Below are 20,462 nucleotides of genomic sequence, written 5' to 3' on the forward strand. Positions count from 1 at the left end.
TCAAAGGTCAATATTTAATAATTGACATGAAATCACCGAATGACCCGAGCAAGACCCCTTTTCTTATTGTCCAAGGGAAGGAAAAGCCCTTGGCAGGCTGAGAAGTGGCCCAAAGCAAGTGCATACAGAAGGACAGCCCAGAGATTCCTTCAAAATAAGCATACAAGGGATTGCAGTCTTCTCAAGAACAAGCTCCTAGCCAAGTTCACTTGGTTTCATTCTAATGCATTATTTGAGGAAAGTGGAAGTGAACACAGTCCTCATTTCTAACACACAAATTCATCTCATCGGTGTCATTTCAATTTCTTTCATGCCAAGGTGTCAGCTTCATGATCTTCATAAAACAGTGCTACTCTTCCTTTTTCTTGTCCTTACTCTGTGGAAGACCCAGAGACAGCAGGATGAGAACTCATATGATTCTGGCTAAAGGCCAGAAAGCATACACATACACCTCCACAGAGATACTCAAGGGACACAGCCACCATTTACCCCATTTTTCCCAACATATAAATCAAAGCAGCTTTTAATCAACACAGCAGGCAACATAGCAAAAGAACATCGTAACACTAAAAGGAGACAAACGAGAAAATGTGACAGTACAACAGTAATTCATCAAACAAGAGTAACAGAATAAGCACAAAACAATGGGTCATTCAGGGGTGCAAAGCCAGCTTGTCTCTAACAAGCTGGCTTGTTAGATCTTTTAAAGTCTCTTAAAAGAGCCATCTTTCAATCGGATGTCCAAAGGCCCATTCAGTCATGCCTTGGTGGATCTTTTGAGGAGGGGCATTCTACGATGTAGGAACCACAACTGAGGAGACCCAGGGCCCAAGTCTATCTAATTTTCCAGTGCCGGTGCAGCTGTGCCAATGGGGCATGCGCTGTAACCAGTGGTGGGAAGGCAGTCACAGAGGCCTCCTCAAGGTAAGGGAATATTTGTCCCATTATCCCAGGGCTGCATTGTGGTTGCACCGGTGCTGGAAAGTTGGATAGGATTGGGCCCCCAGCCATCAAACATCAGTTGATAAGGGCACCTGGAGCAGAGCTTCAGATACTGAATGGAATCCACAAGGAGGAATTATACAGGAGCAGAAGACCCCCTAAGCTGCTTCAACTGGTGATTTATGTAGTCCAATATTGTCTACCCTGATTTCCAGCAAGAGTTGCTTTGTTTTTTATTGGATCTACCTGTACTCTTGGGTCTTTAACAGCAGCCTGTCACATAGATAAAAACTTTTCCTAGCAGGTAGCTAAAAGCAACACTAAATTTCACCTGCTTCATTTCTGCACACCTAGCTGTTTTCAAAGGCACAGACCAGGGCCCAGTGGAATAGACTGGCAATCCCACAAACAGGTGTTCTCTTTCCCTGCTCTGCTATGTCTTTGTGCCCCTTCACATGCACTGTCTTAGAAGGCAAGATAGGACTCTCACATATGCTCTGGGCTGGTCCTGTTGCGAAACTTGAGATAAAATTGTGAGATCTCCTCTCCCAGCTCTTGGGCTGCTTTGGTTTGCCTGTCTGGCTCTGATGAGAGTGTATCGCCCATCCATTCCCACAGCTGCATCCCTGTCTCTTCCCCTCTGTTTCTCAAGACAGCCTAGGGCTATCAAACTCATTTCATACAGAGGGCAGAAGTTAGTATTCATGGTGTCTGCTGAAGGCCGGAAGTGACATCATTAAGCAGATGATGGCCAGAAATAAACACTTTGTTCTCACATAGAAACTTATTAGCTGCAAATGACAGAAGAGAAAATGTGCAAATCTTGTTCATATTTTCAAGGTATCAGAGACCCAATTATTATGCTGAGAAAGCTCACTTATAACAGGGGCCAGATAAATTGCTTAATTCAGCCCGCGTGTTTGACATCCCTGTCCTAGAAAATTGTCATCATGTTTATATCAGTGTACAATGTGCTTAACTATGCTGATTTCAACTACTCTCTCTGTAACAACTTGGAGCTATCAGAAGTAGGAATCTTGCTCCTCTGCTTTCCTTTGCCACCTGTTAGATGAATAGAATAGAACTGAGATGGTCCTCCTAATAGTTAACATCTATCCATCACATTGTCCACCAGGTCAAATGGAAAGGTACTCACAATGGTCACTTCATTGTGGCAGAAGCTCCTTTGCTTGCAAATTCTACCAAAACATTCAATAAATGATGGAAAGGCATATTAAAAAAACCGATTAGTTTTTTCATTGCAACGAGAGAGAAGATGAATGAATTGCTTCATGGTTCTCACTTTTTACTTGACTAACCTGTATTGTAGCCTGCATAGCTCCCATAGGCAGTGATAAAAGAGGACAGATAATCACCTCCTTTATAGCACCCCCCCCCCCCAGGTACAGGACACCATTTTCCAAACAGCAGGCTCAGGCAAGATATAGGCTGCTTTCCCCTTTTTATGTCCATCCTGTTTTTTTCCCCTTCCCTTCATCATCCTTGCTGGAATAGTCAGACTCAGGCAGGCTAGAACTCTCTTAATCAAGATTCTGCACCCCATTGCTGCAGAACATGCTGGATTCTGGTTAATTGCCGCATACTTCCCTCCTTCCCCGTTGCAGCAGCTGAACCTATTCACTTCATCCTCTAGGGTGACCCCCCCTCCTTCTTGCCTTATACAGCATCCAGCTCATGTGTCTTTTCTCTGGTCCCAGCTGTTCTTTGGCAGCAGAAGCACCTGTGCCAAATCAACTCTGAGAAGGGAAGCTCCTGTCCTGCAGCTGCAGCAGCCTACACCAGCAGTCTGGTGCCATCAACCTTTCTGCACATGGTACAGCTCCTCTGCCACTCTAAGCAGCTCTGCCCACTCTCCCTCCCCATCTTGCTGTTAGAAGCACACAGACCGTCTTGCTCTAATCAACAACAGCAACAGTGTTCCATTCATTGGGAAGTTAATCAAGACCCCTCATTAAGTGAACTAAACAAGTCTTCACACAGCATATGCTTTGCTAGCTTTCCCTGCCGTCCCTGTGTGTGTATCAGGGTAAGATGTGCAATGGCACTTCATTGTGGCAGCACAAGACAATTTGGCTGGCTGGCTGACCCAGCTTGGAGCATGACAACTGGTTGTCTCTATAGAAACTGCGGCGGGCTGGCAACTTGCTATTTTTAGCTGTGAGAACTCAGGGGCACCTACTACATCTCTATGATGTTGCATCTTGTGGTGCACTCACAGGCAGTCTTCTGGAAACAGAGACAAATCACTTAGAAATAACCTTTTATAGAACTTAAACTTACCACTGATGTTAGTAGAATATTTCCCCCTCTATTTTGTAAGCCGGCAGTGAAATCATGTATGTTCAGTACTTTCCCATTTTTGTGATATGCACTTCCTTAAAATCACACCCACAAAAACAGCAGTACTCTTTCTACCCTTTCCAGCTACCCACCCATCTGTTTCATGCACAATGTGGACTCCCTGTACCCCCTTTCATTAGTGCAGTCTTGGGTTCAACACAACAGGGTTTCATGTCTAACAATGTCTATGCATCTTAGCAGCAAAATTTACATAATAAATTTTGAACATATTTGTTCCTGCATTTGTGCTTCTGCAGATGTTAGAAAGCCACTCACTGACACATCAGTGGAGATTTGTAACCAGTTAAGTAGAAGATGCACCATAATGTATATTCTTAAAGAAAAATGGTCTTGTGCCATTCTATACCCTGTGGCAAAAATACAAGCTACCTCCATATTTTCTATTTATTTTCAAAATGTAGTCAGCACCTAGGGGCATTGCCACAAAGCAACTAGAACTTGTGTGTACTGTGTTTTATGGTCTAGGAAATGAGACTCCAGTTTGGGATGAAATAAAAACCAAAACAGAATAGTACAAATGTTATTGTTGTGACAACTTAGGGCTCATTACGCATACTTAAGAGTCACATCGTTCCTTAACCTTAATAAACACACTGCACTTCACTCTCAAATGTTGCCTTTTAAGAAGTGGCATAGGCAGCTGCAATGTGGGACCACCGAACGCTCTTAAGCATGACAAACTATTAATGTAAGTGGTGGATGTGAAGGTTTCTCACATGACTCCCCCTCCCCATCCCCAGAAACAGAGTGGTCTGCTCTACAGAATAACCATTTGTAGGGAACAATTACAGAAGATACACACACACACACACACACACACACACACACACACACACACACACACACACACAGCTCCCCCAGCAAGCCATCTGTTTCAAGTGCTGCTGAACTGTTTGGTTAAAAAAGGCCATTCAGGACTTCAGAAGAGTCTATAGAAATCTATTAGAAATCATTCATGGGCATCAAAGCCAATTGGAACAGATAAAAAGAAACAGGTCTGGAACAGAAGGGCTCTCAAAGGTTCCCTTGTAACAGGAGGCAGTTTCGGTCCAAGCAGAAACACATCAAGGCACTAGCAGAGTCATGTGAGGGAATTTCAAGTACATTTGGGACCCTGACAATTTGGAGCCAGCAAATATTGTCAAAGAACAAACCCTAGTTGAGATCTTGTAAGCAAAATTAATAAATACCTTGAATGAATGAGCACAGGCTAGACCTTGCATCAAGCAAGGTTATCTTCTGTTTTCCTTGGCTTTCCCCACCTAATGCCCTCCTTGTTTCCTCCTCCTCCACCTACAGTACATTCAAGGGACAGGACCCGTCTTTGATATGACACAAAACACTGTAATCACTGCTTCATCTTTTTCAGCCTGTTCAATCTCAATATTTGGTCCAAACTCAATCTCACCTCTTCCTAAGATTTTGTTTTTATTAATTTTTATTTGTAACAAAATAGATACGAGATATAAAGGTGGAACCTGTTTATCTGCAAATTTTACATCTGCAGATCTGGCTCAAGGTGGGTCCCCTGGACTTGGTTCCACCTGAGCCCTCTGAAGGAGGTGGGCTCCTTCACCCCAGTCCCCTCTGCACCCCAATCCCCTCAAGAGGGCTTTCTGAAGCCCAGAGGCAGCGCGCAACTGCCTGCTGTATCTACGGACTTTAGAATGGCTCTTCAGAGTCAAAAAACACTACTTTTGGTTTTCCTCCAAAAACCACAAGTGACATTTGTGTCTTTTAAGGCATTCTGAGACCCAATGAAGTCCCCTTCAGAGGGCTTAAGGGGGTAAAGATCACATATTTCATTATCCACAATTTTTGGTATCAGCACGGGGTCTGAGAATGGATCCCCTGCAGATACCAAGGCCCCACCTGTACATCAACCATATAAATCTGGGGATAAAAAAATATAACACAAGATTTTCCTTCATATTTTTGTTTTTCTTTACAATTGGATTTAAAGAGGTCTGAAAAGAAAAAGTTCAAGATGCAATTGCAGTCATACTATTGTTTGATGGACCAACAAGGATAGCTACATCCGGAACAAACTCTTTTAATTTTTTCGCATTCACTGTCAAAACTCTTGCCTAATTCCTTGCTATCTATCATTTCTTTTTAGAAAATACAAAAACATATTTCAGAATGATTTAAACACAGCCTCGCTTCTTAAATTGGCTTTTCACTATGTTTTATTAAGATTTTAAGACTTTTTAAGATTTTGCAATACTGGAAAGCTTTAATTGAATGGAATGGAATATAAAATCAAGTTGATTAAACTGGAAATAACTGGGCTTGAAGGGCACACTTCCATTCATGTTTTCTTAGCAGCAAAAGACAGGATATAACCATAAAAAAGGTTGAATTAAAGGATATTAGTCATCACTTATTAATAAATAATTTCTTCCTTGTCCACAGAAGACACTTAATGATAATATGTTCTTGAAATGTAAGTTTATTTAGCCAATTGACACATATACAGTATATAAAATGCATCTAACCTGCCACTTCTTTGTTCCATCTGTCTTCTCCTAAATTCTCTCTTAAAATGTTAATACAAATAATTAACATTCGGAGTCTAAAATTTCCAGTTTTCTCTGCAAATAAGCGGTGATCTGACCTGATTATTCATCCCTAAAATTAATCAAGTCTGTTACAGACCTGGTTAGGAATGACTCATTTGCATTAAACTCTGAAATCAAAAGGTACTGAGGGTAAGGGGATTGTGCACCTCAATTTTATTCTGTATTTTCTACAAACCTGGAATAATGCTATTACAGTATTCCTCAGAAAGAGACCTCTGCCTTTACAGATATCCATTACAATGCATTTAAAGGCAATGTAGGAAAAACTTGTTCTAAAATATCCAGTTCTAAAAACAATGTAGCACCAATGTGTTAGCCATGTAAAACAATTTGCAAAAAAAAAATAAAATACAAATTTCTTGTTCTGAAAAAACCACTCTTTCCTATTGTTACATTGAGTAGCAATATTCATTATTTTTTGTTTTTCTTTCTACCTAAATCTGTTAATCATTGATTGAATCTTGCATAATTTTTCAGCATGATAAGGAGAAATGTTTTGCAAAAAGATACTACTAATCTTTTTTTGACAATACTTTTTTCCAAAAAAGGAAAATCTATATTGTGTTCACTTATTCATCTTTAATTCTGAACCTCAATTTCTCATAGTTTTTACCTGTATGACTGTATTTTTGATTTAGAGAAAAAAATCTTTCATTAATAGTCTGAAGTACTGTATTCTTTGTTTGGATTGAGTAACAAATCTGATAAATTTCAATTCTTGTTCTGAGAGAAAGCCAGATAACAGTTACTCAAACTGAGATGCTAGTTTTATTAGTGCACAAAATTCTCTTCTTCCATTAAGTACTTGCATATCAACATTTCATGTAGACTTCCTGTAGGTTCTCACACAAACTTCAGATGTTAGTCTTCATATAAATGCTTATACAGAGCTTATCAATGGTAAGAACAGTCTGAGAATAGAACCAATTAGTATGAGTTGGGGGGGGGGAGCTCCTTCTGCCATATCTACAAGCAAAGCCTGGACCAACATACTTAGATTCTATCATACAGGAGAATTTCTGGGTAGTTTTCAACCTCCCATTTTTGGGCAAGGTAATTGAGATGGTAGTGGAGTCTGAGCTCCAGAGTTGAGGATCTAGACCCCTTTCAATCCTGATTTAGACCTGGTTTGGGGATAGAAACTGCATTGGTCAGCCTGGTGGATGATCTCCCTGATAGTGATGATGATCTCCTTGATGATCTCCATGATGATGATCTCTCATAGTGTCCCTCTGGGTTGGGACTCAGACACACCATTTATAGTGGTTCCAGTCCTTTCTGGAGAACAGATTGTAGAAAGTAGTACTGGAGAATTCCTGTTCAGCACCCCGATCTTTTTTTCAGCCCTGACAAAGATGACAAGGAATACAGAAAAGGACATGCCTGTTTGGCCATGAAGTCTTCTGGCAACAGCACCTCTTCCAAAGTGTCTCAGGGAAGTCTTTTTTCTAGAGCAGTTTATGTTGGTGCTTTCCTTAGCTGGGAGAAATGACGGCAAAGCAACAAGAGGAGCCAATTTGTTACATACCTTTATATACTCCTCTAGCATTATGACATCAATTTCATGTCTTTTGTCTTAAGACATTCAAGTTCAGGTTGCAAATCAACCTGACTTTCCAACTATAATCAAAGTTATGCCTTCACTATCCAATTCAAGAAAGCAAAGTTGTTAGTGCCTCTCACTATATTTTAATTTAAAACATTAAAACTGAGCTTCCTGTATTATTGCTTTTACAGCAGCAACCGCCTCTCAAAGGAACAACTACTTATTTAGTATTCAATAAATAATAATTCATGAAGTAATGATGGTCTCGAGTTCAAGAAAAACTAAAACTATTTGCCAAATAAATATTGAATCTCAAACTCTAAGAACATGAGGATATCTTTATTTCATTTATTTCTCAGAAACAGGAAAAAGCAGCAGCCGTAAGTCACCCTTAAGCCGTAAGATAAGATAAGGGGATTTCAGGGGAACGTATTTCAGGAGAATGATGCAAATACTACAGGACTCCTAGTGAAGAGGGTGGTGGCTTAGGCTTGGCTTTGTAGGGACAACAGAGAAAGAATAGAAACAACAGCTGGTCTGTGATTTAACACAGAGCAGGAAATGAGAACAGTCAGATCCACACAGCTCCCCAAGAGCTTTTAACAAAATAGAAGCAAGTACCAGCAGTGTAATCATCACTGTTGGCAGCATTATTTCTGTTGACAGAAAACAAGGTCACTGGCTGTTATAATCCTGTGGTCTCATAAAAGTTATGCTGGTCTACTGGGCATGTAAGGTCACCAGGCAGTGCGCTTGCGAGAATCCAATCTGCTGTGCTTTCCAAGTCTCAGGGATGGTGTTAGAGTGGTTTTCCCTCCCTCTCCTGCTTCAGTATCTTGGAAAGGTGCTCGCCAATAACTGTGAGAGGGTTGGCTTTGAATGAAGGATCCAATATTGTCTTATGAAACTGGGTGATCTCCTCCTCTCTGAGAAAGAAGGGGAAAATGTATCAGACCAATTTACAGACATTCTGCAGGCAGACAGTTGCAAGACCCACATTTATCTTTCAGTAAAATTAAGGAGAATTCTCACTCTAAGGAAAGCAACTTCATGTATCTAGCGGGGCTAACTTATCTCTGACCAAACTGCTACAGAATACTGAATTAGGAGACATGGGTACAAGCAGCTTATACAACAATAGACCTCTTAGCTAGCAAACTAGGAAGAAAGAAACTCTTACAGGCTGGTTCATGATTTATTTGATCATGATACATTCAGAACTTGTCTGTGCACTCTTTTCTTGACCCTCCTATCCTCCAGCATGGAGCAGTTAAGAGTTGGTTCAACCACACTTTCATGTGTGGCCTGAACCAGGATCTATGACTCACAAACTAGGACATGAAACTAGCATCTAACCCCAATTTTATATCTAATCTCAATTTTACATTCTGGTTTGTAAAGCACAATTAAACTATTCACTTGCTAAATAGCATAAGAAGGTCTAGAATTTACAAATGCATGATTGAACTGCACAGCCTAAAATCCAGCTGTCAAACACAGAAGAGGCTAGCATCTGCAGCTTGAGAAGCATACGTTCCATTAGGAGAGAGATTTTCCAGTTCTTAAAAAAGAAAGCCTGAGATTGAAGGGCCAGCATATACTGAATGTTCAGAAAATAGAAGGAAGCTGTGGAGAGAGGTTCCAGTGGTTAGGTTCAAAGGACCTATACTTTGTATAATTCCCTATGCTCTTCTCCTCCTTGATGCCCTTTAAGCCCCCTTTTTAAAATCTTATTAGTGTTTTTAGTACACAGCTATGTAGACACCTTTTTAAGCAACAGGAAAAGCTACAGAAGTACAAAGCATGCATGTTCTCAGATACCAGTAGGCTGTAGCTGAATTATTTGGAGGGAAAGGTGGGATAGAAATCATTTAAATATAGTAGTGCCTTCACCACAAAAAATCACAACCTAGTTTGGAATAATTGCACTTTTTAAAAAACAATGGCTGTAGGAGGACTAACCTAAGAACAACTGCCAGAGCTCAAACAAATCCTCCTTTTATTTCCATTCCCTGCAATATCACCAATGAAACGAAATCCAGATAAGACAGAGGTCCTCCTGGTTCAGAAATCCACCATGTGGGTACTGGATTATCCCTGTTCTGAATGGTATTGCACTCCCCCTCCCCAAAAGAGCAGATCTGCAGCTTGCAACTTCTCCTGGATGCCTAGATGTCAACTGGAACAGGGGTGCCTTGACCCAGCTTTGACTGGGACACCAGTGTAGCCATACCTGCCTCAGTTGGATCTGCCACAGTGGTCCATGCCATGGTGACATCAAGGGTTAGATTACCATGATGTGCTTGTCATGAATATGTACAGTTTAGGCCTAGGTTAGCATGTGAAGCCTGAACCAAACTAAGTCAGTAACAAAGAAGTGGCTGCAAGAATGTGAGTAAACAGACAAAGATTGTTGTCTCTCCTTTGCTGGCCAGAAAGGACAGACAACAAGAATTACAACCCATTGGAATGTTTAACACCTCAGTAGACTGAGGGGCGCCTGATCAAGCAGAATGGAATGCAGCTATGGATCTCCAGTTGGGAGGGGTAAGAACTAGGAGGGCTAGCAACCAGACCCACTCCAAGAAGGTTCTGTCCTCAAAAGTTCTGATTGGACAGTCTAAATAAGTATGAAGTCACCTCAGTACTATTAGCATAAGAAGTATAATAATAAGTGCCCCAAGGGGTGTGTCCAGTTCTTCTTGGGCAGAGTTTTTTGGGTGCAACATCCTGCACGCTGTGAGCTCCATTGTCCACCATGGGCATCTGGCCTCACAGGTAGCTTGGAGCTAAGAGATCTACAGGAATAACTGACCCAGGCAAGAGCTTTATTATTTTATTGCTGATATGTTTCCTAGCTGTTTATGCCTCTAGCATTTGCTGCCTTATGTAACCTTATGTACTTAATAAACGAAAATCTCTTTTACCAAGTTGTTTCATTGTCTATTGGGGACAAAGGTTCAGAATCCTGCCTAGCTGTTCAGCAAGCTACAAGTACTCATTGAGGTCTAGTACCCTGAGGACTGAAGCTTTAATTGGAGAAAGAACTCAGTGCCTGCAAGGGATAGTGTTAAGCCTAGAGGGTCTCAGTGTCCCTGGACTGAGGCACTGGCACATACAGGATGGTGGCAGTACTACTGGACTGGACGGGGTAGTAGTAGTAGTACTACTACTACTACTACTGGACAGGGGGGCCTTTAGGGCTTTAGGGTTCAAGAAGCAAGAACTCTGAGCACCCCAAACCCCCTAAGTTTGCGACAGTGCTCTACGTGGGGCTGCCCTTGAAGACAGTCTAGAAGTTGCAGTTATCGTAGAGTGTGGTTGCTCATGTAGTTGCTGGAGGTCAGCGGTTTGACACCATCAGACTACTGGCTGCTTCAGCTGCTCATTTGGTTCCAGGTCCAATTCAAGGTGCTGTTTTTCACCTTTAAAGCCCTTTATGGCTTGGGACCAAAGTTCCCGAGAGACCATCTCCTTTGTATGATCCATCTTCGTCATCTGAAAGGGCCCTTTTGGATGTGCCACCATTGAGAGGGGTCTGTGGTCTGTGCTACGGAATTCCCTCCCTTTAGAACTGCCCTTTCATTAGAAGCCTTCTGGTAAGGCCTAAAGATCATTTCAAAAACCCTTCAGACTCCAGTAGGGTCTTTAAGGGTACGCTCACATTAATTATTTAATGTTTTTATGACTGATGGTTTTGTAGCTGTTGCTTGCTGCTGACTGGCTTGCATATGTACAGTTGCTTGCTGCTGTGGCATATTTATGTACAGTATTTTACAGTTTTCTCCACTGTTAATGTATTTTAATGTGTGGTGAGCTGCCTTGAGTCCCCTCGGGGAGAAAGGTGAGATGAGTCAGTCACGTGAATGAGTCAAATAAATAAAGCTGCAGAAACATGAGGAAGCTGCAGTGGCAGCTTGCCTGCAACCATGCTTCTCCCCCTGCTGCCACCATCTTGGCTGGGCCTCATGTGGCACCCTCTTCCAGCCTGGCACCTGGAGTGGCCCACCCTCGCTCACTACACCACTGACAGAAACCTAGAGAACTTCATGACCAGCAACAGCACTCTTCTCTTCATTATCACAACATGGAACAATTGGGATTGCTCTGACAGTTTCTCTGAAACATGACACATCTCCCAAATTAGAAGGGGAATAATGAGAGCACTGGAGCATTAAAATCACATCATCCAAGCACAGTTGAGTGTAGATGGCATCCAGTTGTGATATGCAACCTTACTCTAGTGTAATTCTGAAGAACAGAGAGCACACAGGCCTTTACCGGAATGCAGGGCGCAGGGCGGCCTGACCGTTTTTGCTGAAATATTACCCTTCAGCCTCCTTCAGCATTAGCATTTCCTAAGATTAGCTCCTTTGAACAAACAGGATGGCATAGCAAAGGCTGTTTTGCCTGACCTGTGAACCTTTACTATGGCACAATAGGACTCAGGTCACGGAAGCGGTGAGGGAGAATCTCTTAAAATTGCCTTGGCTGAACTCTGAGGAAGTCACCACCCACATTCCCCCTGCAGCCAGAGAAAACACAGCCAAGCAAATCATTGGCAAATGGCCAAGTTTGCATTAGTAAAGTCCACTTACTGGAGCAGAGTCTGGCCCCAGGCAAGCGATTAATCAGTTCATTCGGGCACAAATAGGGAACTTTCCAAGGACAAACTGACTTGCCCAGACTGCTTGCCTTTTTAGTGCCTTTTGTGGTTTACAAACCTTGGTCTTCAAATATGCCCTGGAACTTGAGTGACAACAAGCTCAACATTCCTTCTCTAATGAGGTGGCTCCCGATAGATCCAATGTTCACTTGCTTGGCAAGGGAAGCCTCTGATAGGGCATGCAGCCATTGGTAACTCCTAGAACATCTCTTTCTCTCTCTCCCCATTGACAAGGTGACACTGCGGCATCCCACTGCCACCAAGTATCAATTGGTGCCTCCCATGCTTGGTTAATATGGCGTTGTCAGTATGCAACGTTAAGAATGTTGAGTGACAGCAAAGTTGCTAGGGATGTTGTAGGACTGTTTGTTAGCATTACTTCTTTAAGATCTTGTTTCTACAGCTATTTGTGCAGTGGACTGTATGGCTGGTTGTTCACAATGAGGTTATGCTTGGCACAGCCACCACTGTGGCTCTTATCCTCTTGGCTTACTAGCTAATGCTTTTGGCTTTCTAGTCTATCATCACTCTCTCTCCACTAACATGCGTATATGCACCTCAGAAAAATCTCCAAATACCTACCCCCCAACATGTGCACCAGATCCCCAACCCTACCACTTCCAACATATAATCTCAGCCCTCCAGTCAGGTATTTATGATTCATTCAAGTGGGAATATACTAAAATTGTCTCTGACCAAATAAAGAGTGTCATTCCCTTTTCTCTGAGAAAGTTCAACATGCCAAAACAGAGTTAAGGAGAAAAGCTTATAGAAACTTCAGGTTTTTGTGCCAGCTCTTCAAACCAGCTTTCTGGGGTCTTTAATTAGCCTTGGGAAGACAACATAAAAGGAGCTGATGCAAAATCTGGGGCAGAAAACTTTGCTGCCCAGAACCCATCATACAGCAACAAAAGAGCAGTTCTTATTATCACATCCCAAAAGAAAAATTGTGCTACTCAGTTAAGTTAGATCTCTTGTGAAGGCATTTTACTCACTTGTTTTGCTTTCGTGTTTTTTTTCTCTTCTGTGTCCAGTTGGATTGGAAGGGGGGGGGGTAGAAAAGGCTAGGATTGTCTGATAGCATCAAGGTGAAAAATGGAAAGAGAATGACTAAGCATTACACCCACTAACACAGACCGGACTCACAGATTTCCTGCTAATTTGCTGTCTATTTATCTCACCTTTCCCGCACTACCACGGGCACTCTCCAGCACTGAAAAGAGATAGAGAGAACTGTGCCATGTCTTGGCCCTCCAATTATCCAGAGGCTAATGTGAAGACAGTCAAATGCTGCCCCCCCATCCGATGTGTCGGCCTCTCATCCTTCCGCCCCCCAACATCCTGGCTTGGCATCTCCTCCCCTCCACATCTCTGTCCCCCTCTTCCTTTTCCAGTCCAGAGTGGAAAGAAGAGCAGCAGCAACGGAAACAAGTAGACAGCTAGAAATAGGTGCCCACTCCACCAAGCTGCTGTGTGAAGTGACTGCTTCAGTTAACCTTATGCCCCTGCTCTGTGCATACGCACAAAATTCTCAGTCCTTTCTCTCCCCAAGCCATCTGTAAAGAAATGGAGAGGTAACTTCAATTTCCCTCTAGATACATTTTTGCAGAGTACCGTTTCCTTCCTTTCCTCCCAAAAATATAGTCCTGGGTTTTCTAACTCCCACCCAGCAGCAGCGGGAGGAATTTTTCACTCACCAGAGAATCTTCCCCCCTTGTTCAGTGGCAAGGAAGTGACAGGATTTGTAGAAGCCTATGTAAACAGGACCATCTAAACTGGCCCTTCTTCTTTGATTTTTTGCCTGAAAGGAAGTGTTTGGTCTTGCTGCCCATGAGAAAAATTCTACTGTTTCTACTTACAAGACTTTGCGTTTCTGGGCTGGTTTCATCTGATTGAAGTTCGCAAGTACCATCTTCTTGATCTGGCTAACAAACGCAACAGTATGTTTAATTATATTTTATTGAATATAAAGGTCAGCATGATTTCTCTCTCTCTACACCCTTTTAGGGAAAATAAATTCCATTATATTCTTGCATGAATCATGTATTTAGCCACCTACTACACATTCAGAGTAATAACTATATACTTAAAGCAGTTTACATTTCTTCCTCTGTACTTGCAAAATTAGGAATTGCTACCAACTAAAGATAATTCAGCAGAGGTCACAGATTGCTGCACATGTAATAAAGGCTCCTCAAACCTACTGTTTACAAACCTTATTCACATTTTGTTTCAGCACAAAATTCCTGACACATGCAAACAGAACATGTGTGTATATGTGTGCATTTTTAAAAAACAATGCACATGTTGCAACATACCTCATGATTTCAAATGTTGTACATTCCCAACTATATGGTCAAATTTTAAATGGGTATTTACTGAAAGCCATCTTGAGTTCATCTTAATAGGAAATGGTGGTGTAAAACATGATGGAAAGAAAAAAAGCTCTGGGAAAGTAACCTCAACTGCCTCCTTGGACCTAACTTCAGAAAGAGGGAGGAGAGCTTCGTGTCATATTCATACAGATGTCACCATAGCCCAAATTTGTAAGATGACTTCTTCCAGCAGTTTCAACTAGATATGAAAAAGCTGGGGGTGGGTAGATCCCTGTGGAAAGCTACAGGAGTAATTTCACTGCCCAATCAGATTCAACTTTCCAGCGCCGATTCAGTTGTGCCAACTGTGCGCTGCATACGGCAGGGGGGCAGTCATGGAGGGCTCCTTAAGGTAAGGGAACTCTGTTGCCTTACCACAGGACTGCACTGCACCTGCATTGGCGCTGGAAAGTTGGTTAGGACCGGGCTGCTACAGAACTATTTTTTTGGCCTGTTCCACCAGAAAGGACTGGAACCACTCCAGTCGCGTAATGACTGTCACACAGTTATAATGTGTCACGTAGTTGCATTCCTGCAAAATGGCACAGAAGGATATCATAGATGATGGCATCAAAAACTGCTGAGGGTCCAGAAGAATCAGAGTTCTGCTGCACTTTCCTCATCTGTCTCACAATCCACCAAGGCAGCCTCTGTACCAAACCCGGGTTAGAACACAAACTAGAAAGACTCTGAATAAAAACTAAAGCCAACACAAAATGAAAAAGGAACATAGCTCAGTGGCAGAGCATCTGTTCTGTGTCTGGCGTCAAACTTAATGGGAACTGGCTTCCACAGTGAATCAGCCCATTCCATGAGACCATGCATCTAACTGAGAGGCCAGCTTAACGCCACCAATCACCTCCGATGTAGCGACGGAGATAGAGGGAAAGGGCATGCTGCTGCCAGCACTGCTGCAGCGTTGCCAGAGAGCTCCAATGCCACCTTGGCCGAGGCTGCATTACTTCCAGGTCTGGTGTCTGGGGTGCCTGCGTGGCTTTCAGTGTGTCCCAAAAACAGCCAGCTGAGGTTTAGTGCTCCTGGATGCCTGAACATCCTAGGCACAGGCAGGGAGACTGGGCTACAGGCGTGACAAAGACAGCCCTGACTGGGAGGGGTCATTTCCTCAGGAGGTGGGTGGGACAGCTATGGGGCCTAATGAGGCTGCATTGCCTTGGAGTTCACCACCCCTTGAAGCAGTATGGAGTGGTAACTCTTGTGGTTGAGGTAACTATTGACCCCCTTGCTCAGACACCGGATTGGAATGCAATTTCAGTCAAGAACGCCAACACGAAGCCCTTGGTGTGAAATCCCTCAATGACTGACTGTGCATTGCTGAGCCCAATGACCAACCCCAGCATGGTGCCTGCAACAGCCTCACAAACCATCTGCAAAAATGGAGGATGTTGTGAACATCTTGGCTGTGTACAGAGCTGACACTGTCCTGCAGTTGAAGCGCCAGACCAAAAATCGTCATTACTGGCCACTTTTTACAGGGGCAATTGTCCCCTGCACTGGGGCAGACTCCTGGTTAAATGACACCCCAACTTTGTCCATGAGTTTCATAAAGATGGAGCTGGACATCTGAAAGTACCCCCTCCCCATCATCATCTCAGCCATTAAGCACACCAGTCTCCCACCACAGGATGAAGTGGTGGAGGATATAAATAGTTCTGGAGCCTGTGCTCATGAAGTAGCTCACATACAAAGTGTGTTGGACCCTTGCCTCAGCAATGGCCATCACACACACTACCTGCAACTGCCAGGCAAAGTGGGCATTGAGACATTGCTGCATCGGTTGATCGCAGGACTGGGGGCAGGACACCTCCTGGTCCACACTATCATCCTCCACCAAGGTAATTTACAACTCCAAAGATTGCTCAGGACTGTGCGAACCACTGCATAGTAGGACAGGGCAATGTGGTGCAGGAACTCTGTTTCCTAACATGTGCTTATTCCACAGAAAATGCTCATAGCCACATTTGGGCGTCAGCACATTTGGTCTGGGCCCAAGTTGTTCCTAACCTTCCCCCACTCCAGGTTTGGGATTCCTAAGCAAAGAGGCAGATCCTTTCCACCAGCGATATGTGAAGGTAGAGGGAATTAGGCTTGCAGGATTAGTTTATCCATCAGTTAACTTATCAGAACGTCTCTTTGCCACACACCAACTAGGTGGCCTTCAGCTTCACTTTCCCTCAGCTTCATCCCACCCACCTTCACTACAATGTGAGAGTGGTAATAATGGTACTTACTGTACCAGTAATTAGTGATAGTACTAATACCTTAACAGGTGGTTCTAAGGATTGCAAAGTAATATGATATGCTTTGAACTTTCAGAACTTTAAAAGCCCTCAGGCAACTTACACACAATTAAGGTCCTATGAAATCATAAGATCACATCAATTTGGTGCTGGACAGCTGAGGCACCCCAGGTGCCTTTATGGTCCAGTGCCAAAAGAGCTCCAGCTCCCCTCCAACTCCAAAATGTGCAGGCTCTTTCCAACATATAAGCCAGCTGCACTGCTTGTGGAAACTTCTGCTTCAAGCTTCAGTGACATGTTGCTGGGATGCCCGCCTTCTCAATTTTATTCATTCACAATGAATGGCATCCTTGTTTCATTACACTTTGTAGACTTCATTCATTATAAATCAGAATAAAAACCTTGCTTGAATGCTCTCATCCCCAGCAGGGGATCACATTTCTGGAGAATCTAATCTTCTATGAATAAAAACTGACAAATCATTGAGAGTACTATTCCTCATTTATGCAACCATTCTAATCCTTTAAAAATCTGCTCTGATTAAAACAGCCACACGCATACATGCAATAGATGGAAACCAAGAGCATCCAGAACCAACAGCCCATGCACAAGGAGGAGCAGATGAGAATCACCATCACCAAGAGCAGCAGCCGTTCTAGCAATCTCCTGATTCTGAACTAATGACCAGTTACATTCAGATAAATAATTCAACATGAAACTCAAAAGTTTTTTATTTGGCCTTTGGGGCTTGATATAAATACATCAAATTATTAGAACGTACGTTGTGAACTTCAAACACCATATAGATATCAGAAGCCTCTTTTCTCTTCACTGCATGGCACTTTGACCCCAATCTTATCTCTGTTACCAGTGCAGATGCAGTCACATCAAAAAGGTACATTGCTATACCCTATCACCATAGGGAGAGTGTCATATATCACTTCAGGAGAGTGACCTGAAGGCAAACAAGAGGTAGATGTTTTTAAACCACCATATAAGCCCTCAGTCCACCTATGGGGCTCCTCGGACATATGCCACCGATTTTGGTGGCATGTGTGGGAGGAGGGAAAAGGGGCGGGGAGGTTTCCAAAAGAGGGAATAATATCCAGCATGCACCATTGCTGCCAGATCCACTCTGGCAGGGAAGGCAGGGAAGCAATCCCCAGAATCGCATCCCTAAGGGGGGGATGAACGGGGGTGCTTTCACTTACTTGAACTCCGTGAGGGAGTTGCGGGGAGCTCAGTGAGGGCTGCTGGAGGCTGCAGGAAGTGTGGAGAGCCCAGCGCAGCCCTCCACAGGGCTCCCCGGGGCTTGGAATCTTGAAACGGAGCGATTGCAATGCACCTCCTGCAAACAGGAAGTGCTTTGTGATTGCTCCATTTCAAGATTCTAAGGCTAAGCCTTGGGGAGCCCAGCAGAGGGCTGTGCTGCGCTGCCCGCACTTCCTGCAGCCCTCACCGAGTCCAAGTAAGTGAAAGCACTCCCCCTTTGCCCCCCCTTAGGGACACAATCCTGGAGATTGCTTCCCTGCTCTTGCCCCTCCCACACAAAGTCTTGCTGAGGGAGTAAAGCTCCCTCAAAGTTTGAGAGAGTGTATAGGAGTATAGGACTGATTGATACACCACTGGTGTACAGGATTGTAGCCCTAATGGAGAGCCATGGCCAATGGCCCAGAAGCTCAAGCGAGCCACCAGTTGAAAACATTTGGGAACCACTGGCCTACAGTGTAAACTTTCAAAGAATGGACCTCCCCCCACTGCATGATTAGCTAAGAAATGTATCCAATGATTTACATTTTGGCAACATGAGGGCACAGAGCTTAAACACAAGTGGAAAGTAATAATCACCCACCCATCTTGGTCAGTTCTGTTTTAATTTTGATGAGTCTTGCGTTATGATCTCCTGTTATTTTTTTTATTTGCCTTGTTTGTTCAGCCCTTTTAATAAACATTTATTGTTCTTGATGACCTGTCTGGTCTCAGTTCTTAAGAAGAGGACTGACCACGCTTTCCCAGGTCACCCAGTTCTCACTATTGCTTGTTTTGGTTTCTATGTACGTGGAAGTTTCCTGGATTTTTGAAACCCCTTTTCAGACTGGGGAAAGCATTCCAAGGTTTCCTTTGCAGTTCTAGTACCAATCCCCAAACACCCTCAGACCAATCAGTAGAAGAGGAAAGGAGGGGGCAGCAAGGCTGTTAGTAACTGTGCCTTGTGCCTATTTTGCCTATTCCCTGTGCTTCCCAGAGATACCCTTCTATCTGCCCCAGTGAGTGACCAAGGCTCCTTGGGAAAAAAGCAAGAAGTTATAAACATGGCTTTTCATAGGCCCTCAAAGACAGACATCAATTTCACACTCAACCATAAGGATTAGAAACTTTCCCTTTAAAAACAAGAAACAAATTTGCAGGATTCATTAAGAAATGGGAAGGAAAATTTACAGCTGTTAAAACTTTGCACAGCTGTATCAAGAAGTGAAAATGAAAATTTCTTGTCTCTTCCAAGCTAACAGAAGGTAATCTAAACTAAAAAGGGTTCAGGCTTCAAAGCTCTCCTGTCTAAACCCACATTCAACCTAGTATTCTAGGGGGAGGGTGTGTGAGTGTGGGTGGAGAATTATACCACACAATAGTGTACTTACATCTTAGGCTGCTGGCAGAACTTGCTGACTGTTACCAGATCTGAGAGCTCAGGCAGAGCCTCCATCAGCGGATGCAGGTCTCCAATGACTGGGGTAGCTTTTCGTTTTGCTTCTGCTTGTTGTTGTTGTTTTGCTAGTTTAATACCTTCTATTTCTAATAAAGGAAGAACACAAGCAGGAGAGTATAATTTAAAAGTTTAATGAACCAGGATATTCTCCTTCAGATCTTACAGAAACAATTCTTCTGCAGAAAAGTAACAAAAGAGGGATTAAACAGAGAATTGGTTAGGCGTTTATAAGACTGCATCATCTCCAAATGAGATATGTACACATATACATACACACACACAGGTTGAGCCTCATTATTCGCATGGGTTCCGTTCCAAGCACTCACATGGATGGCAAAAAACTATAGCAAATCAATTTAAAAATATACATATATTTACATATAGCAAATTAAGAAAATTGTTTAATTAATTAAATTAAGTTAAATTAAATATATTAATATATATGGATTAAGAAGACAATCCATCAATCAGTTGCTTAGAAAGGTGCTTCACTCAGCCCCTCCCTTCACCAATGCAAAGTGATCACCTTTCTTTCACATGCTCAGGGGGAAGGGAGGGGTCACCTGGAGAGAGAAGGATTGATGGATTGTCAGCCAGCTGCCCCCCCCATTAAGGAGGCTATTGTTAAAGGACTGTTCAGTTTTTTAAACTGATTTTAAAGGGGTGCATTTTCCCCTTCTCCAGGGATCAGCACATTCCTTCTCATTCGGAGAAGGAGTTCAACTTAGGTTAAACTTAAAGTTAAACTTAGGGGTGGGCGGTGTCTGACTATAGTTTGATTTTTACCTGAAGCCAGATCCTGAAAAATAACCTACCAGTAATTGTTTCCTAAGGACTGTACAGTCTCTAATTTATTAAAAATATAGTAAAAAAAATAACAAGATACATTTTTATTCTTTAACTTTTAAAATTCTGGTCTTCATAACCTTTTTGTAAACACTATCAGAGTAAGTACACTGTAATCAACATGCCAGCAGAACAGTAGTTCCCAACCTAGGGTACAT

At 42.9% G+C, this 20,462-nt stretch overlaps 1 protein-coding gene across 3 annotated transcripts in view; it reads right to left on the minus strand.

Annotated features, from left to right (window-relative positions):
• Window positions 1–5,758: 5,758 nt before the first annotated feature.
• Window positions 5,759–20,462, minus strand: part of SLX9 (SLX9 ribosome biogenesis factor) — a 55,887-nt gene continuing 41,183 nt past the window's right edge. Inside the window, exons 4-7 of one of the 3 annotated variants that reach the window (XR_010794657.1) lie at window positions 19,391–19,544; window positions 13,978–14,043; window positions 13,114–13,192; window positions 8,297–8,378 (exon numbers count right to left, since the gene is read on the minus strand). Coding sequence is in view for 2 of the 3 variants with exons in the window: in XM_066631711.1 (XP_066487808.1) it covers window positions 8,252–8,378; window positions 13,978–14,043; window positions 19,391–19,544 (347 nt within the window). In the remaining variant the exon portion in view is untranslated. Of the gene's footprint in view, window positions 8,379–13,113; window positions 13,193–13,977; window positions 14,044–19,390; window positions 19,545–20,462 lie in introns of all 3 variants that reach the window. The other 2 variants (XM_066631711.1, XM_066631788.1) reach the window with 2 other exon arrangements.

Source organism: Tiliqua scincoides, chromosome 1, assembly GCF_035046505.1.
Source record: "Tiliqua scincoides isolate rTilSci1 chromosome 1, rTilSci1.hap2, whole genome shotgun sequence".
NCBI lineage: Eukaryota > Metazoa > Chordata > Lepidosauria > Squamata > Scincidae > Tiliqua > Tiliqua scincoides.